Here is an 18,919-nt window from a genome sequence, read left to right on the forward strand (position 1 = left end):
CATATGCACAAGGTCACCAAATAAATAGCAGTTTTTATCCTATTGGGATTGTACAATATGTCGATTCAGCATCAGGATGGGATTCAGATTCACTAAATAACCGAAATAACACCCTGTTTATGACTTTTAATTCCCGGATAGCAATTAATTATAATATTTGAAATAGCAATTTACCTTTATCTTTGGTTGTGTATTGCTCGCTCACTTGCCGAACGAGCTAATAAACTCCTAATTACTATCTTATCAAACACAATCAATCGACATGCATGCACGACTGTTATGAATAATAAATGACCAGTTCCTTGGAAATAGAAATACCAAATCGATATATCAGCTCTAGTTAAGTAGAAACCCTGACACTGAATAGTTTCCTGGTTAACGTTTGGTTGAAAATGGTACTTTCGATGACTCGCTGGTCCGGTAAAGTAGCAGTGGTAACCGGTGCCAGCTCAGGATGCGGTTCTGCGATTGCCGAACACTTGGTGAAATATGGGTTGATAGTGAGTAGTAATAATTTAATAATTTGTAATTAATTTTAATCAGAATATATCAGTTAGTATCGGAAAAAAAAAGTATTGTTACTATCCAAGATTGGGCGCGTAGTTATAATGAATTTAACGTTCACTGCTAATTGACTGACGAGTTGAGCGAGTGTTTAATAAATGAGTGTCTGGGGAAGTTTATCTTACCTGACGCAAGTTCTACTACACGGTAAAACTTTGTAAAACAACAGTATTGAATGCCAATTTATACATGTTTCATTACAACTAGCAATTTACACACTTCAGGTAAAGGAGTATGACAAAAGCAAAAAGTAAAAGATACCAAAATAACAAGTACCCATGAAAACAAACAATTAGATTAGTAGATGGATAAAGGGACTTCCAGGGACCCCATAACCTCACTTTTTGGCCTCCCGGCCACGGGCCCCCGCCCCCGGGCCACTCGGCCACGGGTCTTCTTCTTTTGGCCCGTTGGCCACTCGCCCATAGGCCACTCTCCCATTGGTCACTCGCCCAAGGGCCTTCTTCTTTTGCGTTCTGGCCGTTCGTCCATTGGCCGCTCGCCCTAAACTAACCAAACCGTCGTCCGTGGTACCAACCTAACCAAACTGTCGTCCGTGGTTCCAACCTAACCAAACCGTTGTCCGTGGTGCCAACCGTGGTCCGTGGTGCCAACCGTTGTCAGTGGTGCCAACCAAACCGTTGTCCGTGGTGCGTAGTTCGCCCGCGGGGGCCCCCGGGGGGCGTAGCCTCCGCTGGTAGAGTCCCCGCGGGGGGGCTGCCGCTGGTAGAGTGCCCGCCCCCCCGCCCCCCCGCCATCACGGTGGGGCTGCCGTGAAAACCCGTCCTAATTCAAAGTGTATTTCGGTATAGCAACATCAATCCCATAGTTTTTTTTTAATTTTTAAAATATTGTCGATGTTGATGTAAAAAAAAAAATCTTTAGTGTTTTTTTTATTTAGACATATACATATACATTTTTTTTTACATTAGAATAAAAAAAAAGACCATCATAAGCCTAATTTTTTTACAAATATTTTTTATTATTAGGTCGCAATGAATCGCCATTAAATTATTATATATTCTGGTGTGATCGTCGTTTTTTCTGAGGGGATTCTAAAAAGACTATCATAAGCCTAATTTTTTACAAATATTTTTATTATTATTAGGTCGCAATGAATATGTTAAAACAAATCAATTATCGCCATTAAATTATTATATATTCTGGTGTGATCATCGTTTTCTTCGGGTTCTAATTCAACCAACTCCTCTGACTCTGGTATACCATATATGTTAATGCAGAGGCTTCGACTGTAGGTATGTGCCGATAATCGCAAAAATCAAATTTGTCAAATTTGATTTTTGATTTTTTTTTTCAAAAGTTATAAAAGCGTCTTTGCAAGATTCACAAACCATCAACAAAAATGTTCGGGTCATCACTATATAGTGTTTTTCCCATTAATAATAGCTATAATGCTCAAAAGGATGGTCTGTATACCTTGGCCATAATAAAATGGCATTTCGATGTGCCAACAATACTTTCTTTTGACGGGTTATCAAACTCAAATCTGGTGGAGGTGGTCGTTCACATTTGACAGCGAGTGCATTAATATATTTCCACCTATATTCGGGATATTTTTCCATTATCCGTAGCGTTAGCGTCCTCGGTAAGGTCGTTTCAAGCAGAAAATGTGCAACAGAATGAACGTTTTCACTAATTGACTTTATACATAGATCTTTCAACGACAACAATTCGGCCATTGTCTCCAACAGAGAAAAAAAAATTACAGTGCCTTGTAATGTCCCCACGGAAGAGTATCAAACGTGTTTGCTATAAGATATCTTTTGTCGTCATACGGACTTAGCGCCACTTTAATTTGTTCGATACTAAACACCTCGTGCGTATAAGAACGAATGGTTCGTTGAGTAGCATGTTTTTCTTTTAAATTTTTCAAGCAATCAACAAAATCTTCAAAAGTTATTTAATTTTTAACAATCTGGTAGTTTACACCCTTTGATTTTTTTACAGTTTTTCCGTTTAAGATTTTATAAGTGTACATTTTCGATCTTAGTCCGGCATAGTGTGAAATTATTGAACCGTTGGCCTCGTCCTTCATTAGACCCAGTACTTTCTTATTGACGCGAGGCATATTGTATGGATTATCAATTGGATAGTCGGACGTGTCGAATTTGCTTAAATTGGACTTAATAACCTCTTCGTATACATCATCACAATGGATGTTGTAAATGAAACTGTCCGTGTCCATATACTGAATTTTACATTTCTCCGCACCTAACTTGGGTAGCATGTAATCGTAATGAAACGAATACATGATAATTTTAGATAGATCCAGAATTGACATTCCAATGTAAAGGGGTTTGTTAAAAATAAGTTCCGATTTTTTCAGTTCCACCAACATTAGATTATCATCTAGTATAGTTCTATTGTGAAATCGGGGACTAGCAATTAAATTTTTAGCACCGTAACGACCCTCCCACTTTCTAACAAATTTTACGACCCGATGCTTACGTATGTTTTCCATAGTTTTTCCGAACACCGCGTTGTTAAATAATTTAAAAAGATTTTTACCAAAAATGGTAGTGGCTTGCGTCCGTAAGTGATTATTTAGATCGATATATTCTTTTAGCCAAGAAGATTGCCTAAATTTTAATACTCTGTGTATTTTAGTAAGAACGAGTCCGTGTTTTAAAGCTTGCTTTAAATTTCGATGGCAGGCGAGGATGTCGCCGTTTCCCAACGGCAAAAACGACACGTTTTCGTTCTTTTTGATTTCCGCTTTCGGTTCTTGCTTGAGGCCGGTATGTTCGCTTTTTACTTTTAACAACGCCGATTGGAGGGGTTTTATTTTCGCAATACGCTCGAGCGGCTCGCTGACGGGTTTAAAAAGTTTCCGAATGGACGCGTCCTCCTCGCTCTTGCCCAACTTTAGAGCCAAGTACTTTTTCCTAATTGACTTGGACAGGTCGTTTACTTTCCGTTTAAGCGCCGCGTCGGCGATGTCAACGGGCGCCGCCTTCATGACACTGTGTGTTTCCGACGATCACTTGTCATCCACTTTTATATATTTGTCAAAACCCTTGCGGTAACGGCCGTTTTTCAATTCAAAATCTTTGACAATTACGAGACTTCCGTACTTGTCCTGCCAACAGGCGGAACAGATATTTTTGAACGCGTCGTACGAAACGTCGGGGGAGACGTGCTCGTCGTAAACGTGGTATAAATTCACGTCATCCTGTTTAAACAGTACTATAACGTTGCAATTGTCCCTTATCAGTTGCTTGGGTATTTTGGAGTACGTCTGGCAGAGATAGGCCGCGTCGATGGACTTGTGTCGACACATTGAGAAATATTCGCGAATTTTATTTTGTTTGTCACACGACACGTCGTCGAAAATGAACACGGAATTCTCTTTCGCTTCACTGGGGTCGATTATCTCGTCGCTATCCCTGTAAGGAAAGTATCCAAGTCCTTTGGTTTGCTTCATTACGCGAGACAGTAGTTGGTATTTGGGTTGATACAGCGACTTTGAGTAGACGTAAACGTTCTCGAAACGCGCTCCATTGGGGCTGAAGAGTAGCGTCAACATGGCGTTAGTTTTACCGCACCCGCTCGGTCCACAAAACACCGCCCTAAACGAGTTGGGTAACAGTTTTCCGTGTTTGCTTTTATTGTTCCCGCCCTCGCCGCAAACAAAATCTAAATTTTCGATGGGGAGTGCGAGTTTCTGTTGCACCACCCGCATGACTACAACCCTTATTCGACCACCCCCTTTTATATATATACAACATATTTCGTGAATCCTTTGGACGCGGTGTGTAAGGCCCACGACATTGCTTATTCGCAGAAATGGTTCAAGGAGCGCCGTCACCCAGCCGACGAGTTTTTGCGAGTTGAAACTCGTCGGCTGGGTGACATCATCGTCCGCCGCGGGGCAGCGGGTGAGATCATCGCATCGCCTGCCTTCGCCGCAAAAAATGTTTAAAACAAATTAATGAGCCACTCGGTCCGATTAGTAATCCACACATCCTGCGACACAGGAAATACGAAACGTTGCTATTATTACCGCATGTGTTTCCTTCGCTGCCGGAAATTGCATTTTATTTTTAATTTTCCAGACATAACGTGGCCGGATGAGTACATCCGCGCGCGCGTGTTTCCGTCAGAAACTGATTAGAAATTAAAAAAAAAACAATAAGTAGAATATGTATATTTTATTGACCGAGACGCATATAGTGGAAAGACTCTAAAGCATTGAACAAGTTCATTTTATGAGACACGAGCTTTTCTATTTCCTCGCGCTCAAGGTATATTTCGATTAACGGATTGAATTTTTTCAGCGTTAAGTCACACCGTTCTTCTTCGTGCCAATAAGTCGCTTGCATGCAATCTCCTAGGGGGAAGATGACGTCGTTCCATTTTAGATTTCCAATTTCCTCGTCAATAAAATATAAAAACTCCAAAAATGCCTCGTGGGTAAAGTCTAGTCGCTGCTGGCCATTAACATACAGGCGTACTTGGGCGCAATCCATCTCGACATATATATGTTCATCGATCGTTACTGTAGTATCCGGAATACGCGTAGGCGTAATTCTTCTGTGATTATTAAATGTTGCATCCCAATCACCACCCATCGTTGTTGTTGTTGTTGTTGTTGTTCAGTCAACTAACACACACACAAAATTTACATTGTTTTTATAACTCCTACACAGTATTTATACATTTCATCCCCCTCCTATCGTCGAAATTGGACGGCACATTGAGTTTTAGTTATCTTGACCAAACACTTTGATAACAAAAGTAGCGAACTGGACGCGATCAGGTATAACAAAATGAAAATAGTTTGATTTTGATTCGGGGAAAAGTGCTTGCCGTCGTCGTCACCACTGCCTTGGAGGCTTCTGGAGTTGTTTTTGTTTAAAGAGTCATTGCTACTGCTGCTGCTGCTACTGCTTACAATGCTTTGCCATTCTCCCTGATCTCCGTAACTGCGATAGGAGAAAACCAAACGAACTTTATAATTTTGGTGCACCGCACTCATTGGCAGTTTAGTCTCAAACAGGTTGCCGTCCGTCGCCGCCAGATGCATCGGCGTCCAGGTGTCCGGCCATGAACAGGAAAAATTACGATTATCGGCGTTTTTGAAACACACATATGCTTCAATTACCCCGCTGGGTTTGTGAATATAAAACATATTTTGCACTAATGTGGACCACAAAATAAACTTGGCGTTTAGCGTAGCCATCGCGTTCTCGAATGACACTGATCACCACGTCGTCAGCGCTTTTTTATAGCGCTCAAACAATGAAAACACCGATTTTGCGAGGGAGCCGGTCCGTCGATATGGGTTCTGCTGTCAGGCCGGTTGTAATGCACAAAACACGGCAGATGAGTTTGTAGTTCAAAATTACATTCATGTAATCAATGCAATCGACGAATCACACCTGTTGCTTAAGCGGCGCCTCACAAATCACGTCTGGAAGAAACACCCACAAGAGTGGCCGGCATGGAAGGAGCAGCAGCTAAATCAACACGTAGCAAGACTTAATGAAAAAATTGAAGAGGACCGGCAGTGGTACGCCTTGCAAGCTCAAAGGCAACAAAAAAAACATAGTATAGAAAAAAATGTTTTGCATTTCACACAGATCCAATCCTCGTTAATCATAAAATTCGTCGGGAATTATTAGAATAGTTATCTGTAAAAAAAAAAATCTTTAACTTTAACCTAGGGGGGAGTCACGGCACAAATCGGGCGAGTTGAGTGACAAAATGCTAGTCAAAATTAACGAAGTTGGTAAGTTAATTAAAAAAAATGCCTATTGAAAATGGATACAATTTTTTAATCAAAAATATCAAAAAAAAAAGTAAATTTAAGTCTCCCCCCGCTCTCGAACAAAGTAACTGCAGTACTAAATATACGCGGATCATAACTAGCGTTTTTATAGAGGGGACGTGGGAGATGATTTTTTTTATTTATATTTACGTGTTTTTTTTTTTAATAATACATATTGCGCAGATCAAAATAAATATACGCGGATCATAACTAGCGTTTTTATAGAGGGGACGTGGGAGATGATTTTTTTTTATTCATATTTACGTGTTTTTTTTTAATTATACATGTTGCGCAGATCAAAATAAAACGACAAAGTTTTTTTTGAAAAAAAAAAATATTTAATTTTTTTTTATACAATAATGGGTATACTGGCGTATACCCATGAATATAATTCGAAAATATTATTTAGGGCGCACATCCGTCGTCCTCCGCCCTTGTGAAACATACAATTCGGTCTCTCTTTTTTCTCAAACTTTGGCGGCGGCGGCGGCGGAGGTACATTTGAGGCGTGGCCGTCTCGTCGTCATGGCTCGCCGTAGTCAAACTGTTCCACGTTAATGATGGTGGGCTTCCACGCCGACGACTCCACCCTCTTGGCCAGAAAGTCCGCCTTTACCTGTCCCCTCACGTAAATGACATCGGCCTGTGCGCTAACATGATTTATCACGTCGTCCACTCTCGCGTAGTCGACAAATCCCCCGCTGTATATCAATCCATGGAGGCGATCCTCCAACCACTGCACCCCCCCGCTTGTGGGCGGAGGACAGCCGCCCATATTCCTTTGGCGGCTTGAAAATGAAATGGCAGCTTTGACTGCCATTACATGCCGCCAACTTCTTGACGACGAAGCCCTCGCCGCCGTCTTGCAGCTGGAATCCCTGCATGTCGACCACCACGAACCGCATGTTTACCACAAAATGTTTTGACTTCACAAACTTTGTACCACGAACTGGCGCCGCTCGATCAAATTTGTCTCGTATTTATTATTACGACAACGTTCGGACAATTTCGCTAAGCGGCCGGTGTTCCACGATGCAAACGTGAATGATGACGCAATAGGCGCGCGTATTTGCAGGAAATCCGTTTTTAGCCTCGATATCTAACTTAACGTTGACCGTGCTGGATTTCAGACTGTCGTTTCTTCTAGAACAATCAATGACGAATACGGCTCGACTTTTGAACGTTTCGTAGTTGAGCAGGGCGCGTCTCTCCTCGCATCCCTTATAACTAGGATAGAAATCCGTGTAATTGTGATGCGCCTCCACAAAATCGTTCTTGTCAAAGTCGAGGCGCGAGCGTTCGTGAGGGTAATATTCTCCGTTTAGCGTTAATCGTATATCCGTAATATCGATGTGATCGAAATAAGTGGCGTCTTTATTTTCATTATCTTTACGATTTGTTTGAAACGCGACGATCACATAGCGGGGACTCTCAACCGCCGCGCACGTTTTTACTGACCAAATTTCTTTGACAGCGCCCGCGGTCAGGGCTGGATATTCATGCAGTTCCCATCTTCGGTGCGGTATCAGAATGGGCTGATCCGCTCGAATCGATTGCAACAATTGCAATTTGATTTCGTCATTTGGAAATATATGTTTGACCCTGAGATCGACGCTATCAATTTTTAATTCCGCCGTGGTCGCCTCGCTGGAAATGACGGCGGCGGTGCCGGGCTTCGGCGTAATAACCATACAATTTTTGTCGTGTCTCGCACGTACCAATCTTACGGTTTGTTTTCCGCACGTTATCATATTATAATCGTTGAAAATGTTCAAGAAATGACGCAATGGGATCCGCATGCTGAAAGATCCGTCCTTGTCCAGAATAGCTCGTTGCGGGAAATTCCAGCCGGCGACGTCTAAATGCTTCGAATCCTTCTCGTCGTAACATAGATAGCCGCGGAGCGTACTGACTATACCGGGATCGCGCACGCTGTCCACTTCCTTTCCGTTCAGCTCGTAAGTCACAGTTTTGAAAAAAAATGCTCCGGCATTGTTTACAAACTCCAAATCATCGGTCCCCGTGAGCCTTTTTAGCGTTCCTTTGACACAAATGGCGGCGTTGTGCATAAGCAACCACGCGTCTCCTTGATTGATCGTTATCTCGATTGTGTCATTGTTGAGAAATGATTTCACAAACGGGTGATAGGTGCGACTTTCCACGCGCTGAATCGACTCGTCATATTTTGGTTTTCGAGCGGCCAATGAACGAACGGCCAGAGCACAAAAGAAGAAGGCCCGTGGGCGAGTGGCCAATGGGCGAGTGGCCTGTGGGTGAGTGGCCAACGGACCAAAAGAAGAATACCCGTGGCCGAGTGGCCCAGGGCGGTGGGCCCGTGGCCGGGAGGCCAAAAAGTGAGGTTATGGGGTCCCTGGAAGTCCCTTTATCCATCTACTTAGATTTAAGAATTTGAGGCGACGCCCAGAAAACTATCTAAAGTGTTCCTCGTTATAATAAAAAACATTGTGAGATAAAATTTGTTTCAATTTTTCCTTAAACGTCGAAAATGGCACCAAATTAATCTCTATAGGTAAACCATTTAAAAAATATATCGTCCAGCTGCCTGGGCCAAATTATTTTTACCTCTGGTTGAGCAGAAAATTATTGCGCATTGCTTTTTACGTAGAACAGATTTTTCCAAGATATATAGGGACCAGCAGCGTAAATAAACTCAACTCTCTGAAAGCCTCCGTACAATCATTCCGATAACCCAAACCGCTCACCACTCTAATTGCCTTCCGCTGAGGAAGATACACTGAACTCCCGATGCATGACCTCACACAAGTAAGGAATACTAAAGATGCGTATAGAAGACCGCAAATAGGCTGTTCGAAGAATGTATTTGAAACATTCTCGCCAAGACGACGCAGAGGCCTTTGCGTAACTTCGACGCTACAATCCCGACATGATCACTCCATTGTTCTTTGGGATCCATATGAAAACCAAGGATCTTATTTCCACAGACATTGTCATTTATACTCCCAATAGTTCTTAAAGAAAATATAATTCTTTCTTTCCTGTTTTTATTTAATAACAGTTTGTTAGAATTAAACAATTTTTCGGCTAACCTCTGTTCTCCAAGCAGCCCAGCATAGAAGCTTCGAGCGTAACAGCTGTAACAGATATGGTTGTGCCATCCGTGAAAAGAGTATAATTTACACTTTTATCGATCATATATACATAAGGAAAAATACAGGGCCTAAAATGGAGCCCTGAGGTACTCCAATAGTTATCTTTTGTTTCGCCGACGTTGAATCACCATACTGCACCTTCTCGTAAGATACGATTTTAGGATCTTAAGGCTTCCTCAAGTTTATAGGTTTTTAGTTTTCGCAGACACACGTACGCACACACACACACACACACACACACACACACACACACACACACACACACACACACACACACACAGAGACACACACACACACACACAACCACACACACACATACACACAACCACACACACACATACACACAAACATACACACACTCACACACACACACACACACACACACACACACACACACACACACACACACACACACACACAGAACCAACGCAACGCAATACAGAACCGCATAGTAACACTTCCCATCAAAGGAAGGATTAAGGATTGCCATAGTGTTCTTATTTTTTCAAAATTTAAATTGATTTTATTAAATATTATTTATAATTAAATAGCTTATTCTCATTAAAATAGTGTATGTATAACATACACTTCTTAAAGATTTTCGACATTATAGATAGTAATGATATATAAGTTTTGGAAGAGCTACCAAAATCAGATTCTTCAACAATTTTATTATTTTTAAGTGTAGCCCATATATGTCCCCGCTACTTTTATATTTAAGTTTATTTACTACATTTCGAACTTCATTGAATGTTACTTCAGAGAAAGTGAAAGAATCTATCACATTAACATGTGTAAGACTCTCTAAAGAATCGAAATCCGATTCTGGAATACCCTGCACAAGTTTGCGTATCCTTGCAGCATTACCACTGCTTTTATTGATAATTTTCCATATGCTTTTAATAGGATTGCTAGAACAATTAATATGATTATCATTTGCAGTAATTTTTGTTTTACGGATTCCTTTTCTATATTCTTGTATTGCTTGCTAATAGCGACCAACAACCTTAGCCTCATAGCCCGTAGCTCTTGACTAAACCTTTCACACTTACAGTCAACAACGAGGTCCACACGATAAACAAAATCCCACTATCTTCCAAAAATTGTGTTGTAAAACATAAATAAACTCTTCAGAGTAATGGGTCTAAATTTCTTTTGGAACAGATTTTTACTAGTAACCGAAATGAAAATATTTACAATTTGTATAAATTGATCCAACTCCGCCTGGGGTCTCTAAGGGGTGGATTGAGTAACTCTAAAGAGACCACTGCCGGTCCCAAGCCCGGATAAAGGAGGAGGGTTGGGGCGATAGGCCAGCCCCCTATCACCCTTAAAAACCTGTAAAATGCTAAAAAACCTAACCAAAGCCTCGGAATCGGACGGAAAAACCAAAAAAGACTTAAGCAACGAAAAAGGACAATGAACTATGGGACATGGAATGTTCAAGGACTAACCCGGAAAATGAATGAAGTAATCTCAGAAATAAAAACTCTTAAATTAGATATTGCGGTAATTACAGAGACGAAGAGAAAGGGACAAGGATCGGAAAGCATGGGATATTACGATCACTTCTATAGTGGAGTTACGAAAGACCGGAGAGCACAACAAGGAATATCCATACTGATAAAAAGAAAGCTGAGGAGGTACATACACTCTTGGGAAGCTATCAGTGAACGAATGATGAAGATGAATTTAACTATATATGGGTACAGAGTAACTATTTTTGGTGTGTATGGAGTAAATGACGACTCTCTAGTGAATACAAAAGACCAATTCTTCGAGGACCTAAACCAGGAAATAACAAAAGTAGGGAAAACGAGAGAAATTATTATACTTGGAGACTTGAACTGCAGAGTGGGCAAAAATAGAGACAGCCAAGTAGTAGGACCATATGGAGAAGAGACAAAAAATGATAACGGAAATCGATTGATAACTTTATGTGAACAAAATGATCTTAAAATAATGAATGGATTCTACCAACATCGGGACATTCATAAATACACGTGGACACAATCTACAAGAAACCTAAAATCAATTATTGATCACACAATTATGAGACAAGAAACGAAATTGACCGTACAAGATGTCAGGGTCCTTAGGGGAGTCACATGTGGTAGCGACCATCACTTACTCAGAAGCACAATTGTACATAACACAAAAAGAGACAAACACGAAGTAGAAAAGCCGAAAATACAAACAACTACAAAAAGATATAATTTAGATGGGCTCGACCATGAAGGTACAAGGGAACTATATAGGAAACGTCTAGATCAGAAGTTAACAGAAACGAGATTCCAAATTCCTGAAGAATATCATGAATATATCAAAACGTGCATCCACTCGGCTGCATATGAAGCATTAGGAACATATGAGACTACAAAAACTAAAAAACCGTATTGGTGGGACCCAGATATAGAAAACGACATAAAAGAGAAAAGAGAGAAATATCAGAAATACCTAAACAAAAAAAATGACGGCGACAAAACGGAATATAAGAAAGCTCAAGCTCGCGTTCGAAGAAAGATAACTGAGAAGAAAAATAAATCCTGGGAAAGAAACTGCTCCAAAATAAATACATATCTAGGTGGCACAAAAAGTACGGAGAGCTGGCGATTAATAAATCAATTAAGGCAAAACCAAAAGAAGGACATAATATCAACAATAACAATGGACAAATGGGAAACACATTTCAAAACATTACTTACAGAAAACCGAACAGAATTTAAAACAAATAATGAAATATCACAAGTAACAATAATAGCATCTCCGTTAAGAATAACGACGAAAGAAGTTAAAGAAATATGTAAAAACCTAAAAAACCGAAAGTCCGCTGGTCCAGGAGAAATACCAGGAGAACTAATAAAATACGGGACGGAGAATTTATATCGCCATCTAACAAAATTGTTTCAGATGTGCATAGACGGGGCTGATATACCAAGTGACTGGAAAGGCTCTTATATCACAACTATTTTTAAGAAAGGAAGTAGGGACAGTTGCTCAAACTATAGAGGACTAGCAGTAACGAGCACACTAAGTAGAGTATATGGTAAAATATTGAAAAAGAAAATTGAAGCTGAATATAAGGAGATAGAAATAGAGGAACAAGCGGGATTTAGAGCTGGGAGATCAACAGTAGACCATTTGTATACAGTAACACAGGTTTTAGAGAAAAAAACAGCCAAAGATCAGGAGGTACATCTCCTCTACATAGACCTTCAAAAGGCTTATGACAGCATACCTCTAGAGAAACTATGGGAGGCTTTAGAAAAAACGAACATTAATTCAAATGCGATAAAAGCGGTCAAAAATCTATATAAAGATATAACAGCTAAAGTCAAAATACAGGACACTTTTTCTGAGCCCATACCAATTACAAAGGGCCTCAAACAAGGATGCTGCCTGTCTCCTGTATTATTCAAAATATACCTACAACAAGCCTTACAAAAATGGATGAACAAATGCAGAGGAATGGGAATCCCACTATTAAATGAAACAACATTATATACCCTTTTCTTTGCGGATGATCAAATACTCTTAGCACAAGATCATGATGATCTAGAATATATGGCACGAAAGTTAGTAGAAGAGTATGGAAAATGGGGATTAGAAGTTAACATCACAAAAACTGAAAGTATGACTGTAGGAGGAACATCTGGAAATATAACATTGGAAGACGGAAGCCTAATAAAAGACTGCCAGGAGTATAAATATCTAGGACTAAAAATAACGCAGGACGGAAGACTAGATGAGGGAATAAAAGAAAGAATAATACAAGGAAGAAAAGCAATAGCCATGCTGAATGGGATCTTGTGGGACCAAAGTATATCCAAAACTAATAAAAAAACCATATATAATACAATAATAAAAAGTATCATCACATACGGAAGTGAGGTATGGCAGCTAAAGAACAAAACAGAAAATATGTTACTAGCAACCGAAATGGACTTCTGGAGGAGATCGGCTGGAAGATCAAAAAAAGAAAAATTAACAAATAAAAAGATAAGAGAGATCATGGGAATAAAACATACAATAGTAGACGACATAAAAACAAAACAACTTATATGGTTTGGACACGTACAGCGCATGCCCGAAAACCGAATCCCGAAACAAATACTATTGTGGACACCGCAAGGGAAAAATAAAAGGGGAAGGCCTAGAAAAAGTTGGAAGGAGGGAATAGAAAAGGAACTAATAGAAAGAGAATTACCAGACCAGCTATGGTTAAATAGAGAAGAGTGGAGGTTAGGTGTCGGAAAACGGCGTAGAACGTTCTAGACCGACATATATATATATATATATATATATATATATATATATATATATATATATATATATATATATATATATATATATATATATATATATATATATATATATATATATATATATATATATATATATATATATATATAAATTGATCCAATATATCAAGATCTGCCACCTCTGAATGGTGTATAATTATATCTCCACTGATAAAAACATTATCCAATAAACACCCAGTCGCGTTCAATGATTTATCATCTATGCTGTCACACAATCGTACCTCACTCGGCTCATTGATACCAAAATATACAGTAAAATAACCAGCCAAAACAATTTTTTGTTGGTCCCAAGACCACTAAGTATGACATCTAAATTTGATCAAAAAAGGGTTAAAAGGCCCAGATCGAGACCTGTAAATTACTAAAACATCCAAATTAAAATCATTTACACACGAATGTTCTTCATATTTATCAATATTTAAAATCTATTTTAAAATTTTTTGCATCCGCTTTCAATTAATACCACGGTCTCAATACCAACAAACTCCTTTCTAGAAGACAATTTTTTATACTCGCTGTCTGAAATATGGCAATCTTTTTTTCCGACACCAATGCTGTATCATACATCGACGTTTTTGTCAACAAGTGCCTCTAGTTGTAATATTTGACTTCTTAGGACCTTTACATTGATGTTTAAGATCCTAAGCTGTTTTGGTTAGTTTTGCTCAGTATTGTTCCCTGTGTTCATAAGATATCGTAAGTTTTTGTTTTCATTTTCTCACACTTACATATTGTAAGATTTATATTTGCTAGGAACGCCATTACATTTTTACCTGATTCTTACTTCTCGCGCAAGTCCGGAAAGAAATAAGACATTTTCTGCCTTCAGCGATGCAGTGTTGTCACTGAGCCCCTTTAATGGTTCTGAGTGATTATTCTTCATCGGTAGCTTATTTTACTTGTACGTAATAGTTTTCGAATCGGTTATGTTTGTGTTGTTAATGCCATCACCGTCTTAGTCATTTGTTACCTCAATGAATTGTTGTCGATGTTGTTCCTCCACTGATTCTCGACAATTTATTTCTTCACTGTCTAAAATTGTGTCAGGCGATCCGCCTTTCTGGTTGAAACTTCTCGGATTATCTTCGATACAATGATTTTGTTTACCTTTGGTTTCTTCACATAATTCGTATTTTGTTAATTTTTCTCAAGATATTTTACTTTTCTCTTAGCAGATCACCATTTTCTTCTAATATTCTGTTTTTACTCTGTAATTCCTGAACCAATGTAAGTAAAACATCTCATTCACTGAAACTAATTTCTTTCTTCTGACCTATTTTAAGAATGCATTAATTGCCATTTAATATTATTTTCTATTTCTTTCTTACAATAAAAACACATTTTCGATTGAATTTTGTACGACATGATAGGAATCCAGCGTATTCACGTGCGATATCTTATTATATACGGAAAATATACTTGGAAGTCACTTTTTCAAGTGACACTTTGAGTAGTCGGAAGAAAAGGATCTTAGTTGTTAAATAAGTTTCATACTTATTTATAATTTATTAATATTAATTTTCATTTAACTTTAAGAATTTATGTATTTTTTCATGTTTTTTATAGTTTATAGTTTAAAATTGCGCGCTAAATGGCAACGAAATTTCTACCGGCGACTTTTTACGGGTTCCCCTTTTTTTGTTTGCCGATAACTTAATTTTCGGGTGATCGATAAAACCACGCTCTTGGAAAGGTAGTTTTCACTGTGCTCGTTCCGCTTTAGCTTCCTGTTTTGCATTTCGCCGGTCGTTAATTTTGCCAAATAACATTTCCGCATCACCATTGGGTACCCCGAAGACGAACCCAGAATACAAGGCAGCTCCGTGGCACCGAGGTAAGTCGCTACAGTTATTTCGTTGCCCCGCTCTGCTTATATAGTTTTCATTTCAAAATTATAATACAGTTAATAATTAATAATAATACATAACCAGTTGTGTTTCATTAAATACTATCGGGGGTCATTTCGAGAGCTTCCAGTTATGGATTGCAGTAAATGTATTCGTGCTTTTTTGCAAAATTATACTAAAAATGTATTGGTTGTAGAAATAAGAGATATACATACATACATACACACAAGTTTAAAAATCTGTCGAGACACTCCTCCTGTAATGCTTAAACAAACTTTATAAAACTTGTTACATTAACAAACGTCTACTATAATCGTCTAGCAAGACTAAGTCAATAATACGGAGCAGTCGTGCTGATGCAGGATCATAAAATGGAATAAAAAATATGTTTGCACACACGGCGACAAATAGAATTCTTGTAGGTTGCAGGTTTGGCAAGAAGGGTGGAACGCGTTGAGGAACTTGCGGAGAAGTTGAGCAATCAGAAAGGCAAATTGGTTGCAGTGAAATGCGACATCACCATGGAGGAAAATATTTTGGAAGCCTTTAAAATGATCCGCGAAGAGTTAGGAACTGTTCACATTTTAATCAACAACGCTGGTCTTGGTCTAGATAGTACCCTTTTTGACGGCGATACCAAAACTTGGAGAACAATACTGGGTAAATTGTTCCAACTAGCCAGTTGAATTTTAAGATGATTTGAAGAATCTTGCAGATACGAATGTTCTTGGACTTTGTATCGCCACCAGAGAAGTAGTGAGGGAGATGAAAGCAGAAAACATAGACGGCCATGTAGTTCACATAAACAGTATTGTTGGACACAAAATAGTGAATTTTCCAAAAAGCAGCGTCTATAGCGCTACTAAATTTGCTGTTACTGGCTTGGCCGAAGCATTGCGATTTGAGATTAATGAGTTGAATCTGAAAATAAAAATTACGGTGAGTAACTATCAAACATGTATTTAATATTCATATCCAACCTTCATTTTGAAGAAAAACTGGGTAAAACTTTTTTTATTGCCCTGAAAACGTGGTTACAAAATTGTAGAGCGTTAGCCCCGGTGCAGTGGCCACTGATTTCCTGAACGTAAAAACCGGTGGAACGATGTCCTATTCTGAACTAAATTTTCCCATTTTGAAAGCTGAAGACGTAGCTAATGCTGTAATATATGCACTATCTACCCCACCTCACGTTCAGGTACGTTGAGTTTATCTAAGTTATTTTAAATTATATCAAAATTATAAGCACTATAATAAGGTTGTAAGTTGTAACATCATTGAATTCATTAAGTTTAGTTAGTTAATAAATCAAAAAAAAAATCACAAATAGGGTCGAAACGAATCTGTGATTAATGGGTTGGCTTTTATAATGCAATTTTCTATTTTTGTCACCCATTCCTGGAATACTCGGAGTAAAACACTTTATTAAAAAAATAACATTTTTATTTATAATATCGCAGTTTTCACACATTTTATTGAAACTTGGCATGTACGACTTACTTGCAGAACAAATTGGATTTTCTGACCAATTCTTAAGTTTAAAAATTTGGCTCACTTTCATTAAATAATATAAAAGTTTCATTTATGAAAAGGCCTATAATAATTGTTTTAAAAAATATAAACGAATGTGTACAAAATTTGTGTCTTGAAATAATTTATACTTTTATGTTAATCATAAAAAAAATGTGGAAAACTGGAAATGTTACCAAAAATTAAAAACTGAGAAAAAATAATGCAAAGCAAGGTGTTTTTTATTTATAAAATTTATACGAAAAGTGTAACTCACAGATACGAGTACATAAGTTTCAAAAAAATATGCGAATTCCTGCAAGATTTATAAACAAAATGTTATTTTTTAAATAATATAGAATGTAAATAAAAGGTAGCATAACAAAATAAAAAAATTAAAAAAAATTTCACATTAAAAATTTGTCATCAATGGGTTGACTCATCCTGTATACATCTAATCTCCGATTTCAAAAATTCAAAATAAGCATTAGATTTTTTTAAGTTATGAAATGCATCAATACTGTCTAAATGATATCATACGGTAAACAAGTGTGGCCTTGCCTTTCCGTTTGTGATGGAACTTGAGCTCATTCAATTCGGTTTTGAATTTTTGAAATGGGATAACAATTAATTAGATTTTTTTTTGTCAATTTGACAATCTAGCTATTCAAAAGTCGCGCCTAATTATTTTAACTGAAATTCCGTATTTGAGAATTAATATTTTTCTTTTAGGTATCTGAGATAACACTCCAGGCGGTTGGAGAAAAACTATAAATACCAGTAAGACGACATGTTATGAAAGTCAAATTTGAAAAAAATCTATTTTTGTTGCTTATGTGCACAATTCCAGTCCAAAGCACCTTGGTACATACACACCTTCAACGAAAAAAATCCTTCAAAGATTTTTTTTTGGAAGCTTATTTGCAAAACTGTGTAAAAAAGAGCAATTTTTTGTAAAAATAAGATTGGAACTTGTTTGGTTATACCTATGTGAATAAAAAAATAAAATTTGTTAATCAATCAAGTCGTTTAATATGATTGACATTTACACTTAAATGTCACATTTTTTAAAGAATTTTAAATGAATTGATGCAGAAAGGTGATATAGTATTATATATTATTAATCTTACATAATTTTATCACATTCATAAAGTCGTTATCAATTTGATTTATTTCAGAATGGATGATTGATTCTAATGATTTTCCATTTCTCCATGTTTTCTCATTTTTTTCAACACGGTTAATTCTTTTTCTCAAAAAACAAATTATTTTTATATTAAATGGTTCCCGCCACTATTATTTGCGTCCAGTGAAAACATTGTTCTCGTAACGTCTTAAGAATTATGTTCGTGGTCAAAACTCACAACTTAAGAGTTAACAAATTGCGATAGACTTAATAATGATACAAAAACAAGTTTTTATTGAATTTTCAAAGTGAAAATAATTCGCCTTGTTTTAATACAGTATTTTAAGTGCAAACTAAATTTTAAATTAATGTAAAAGGTAAAATCAACAACATTCGACTTACAGATCTAATAAAAACAGTAATAAAATTTTTTTATTCTTATTTTTGTGATGCACTTTCAAAAAAAGTTTTATTGATTCGTCCACATTATTGTATCGCATGTATAGCAAAAATATGTAAACAAACATTATAACTGTGTATTTTTCCAATATTAATGTTTGAAGAAAATGTTTATATTGTTTTCTTTTCATTATAGGGGGCAGGTATAAGGTTTTGTCATTTGGACATTT

At 37.7% G+C, this 18,919-nt stretch overlaps 1 protein-coding gene across 1 annotated transcript; it reads left to right on the top strand.

The window, feature by feature from the left end:
* Positions 1-330: 330 nt before the first annotated feature.
* On the top strand, positions 331-18,184 carry LOC132700508 (farnesol dehydrogenase-like). The gene is made up of 5 exons (XM_060667877.1): positions 331-500; positions 16,078-16,315; positions 16,371-16,594; positions 16,704-16,853; positions 17,897-18,184. Exons 1-5 carry the CDS (start codon positions 393-395, stop codon positions 17,936-17,938), a joined length of 762 nt encoding a protein of 253 aa, XP_060523860.1. The 5' UTR covers positions 331-392; the 3' UTR covers positions 17,939-18,184.
* The last annotated feature ends 735 nt before the right edge of the window (positions 18,185-18,919 follow it).

The sequence above is a fragment of the Cylas formicarius genome, unplaced genomic scaffold, assembly GCF_029955315.1.
Source record: "Cylas formicarius isolate icCylForm1 unplaced genomic scaffold, icCylForm1.1 PGA_scaffold_10__41_contigs__length_53128322, whole genome shotgun sequence".
NCBI classification, from domain to species: domain Eukaryota; kingdom Metazoa; phylum Arthropoda; class Insecta; order Coleoptera; family Brentidae; genus Cylas; species Cylas formicarius.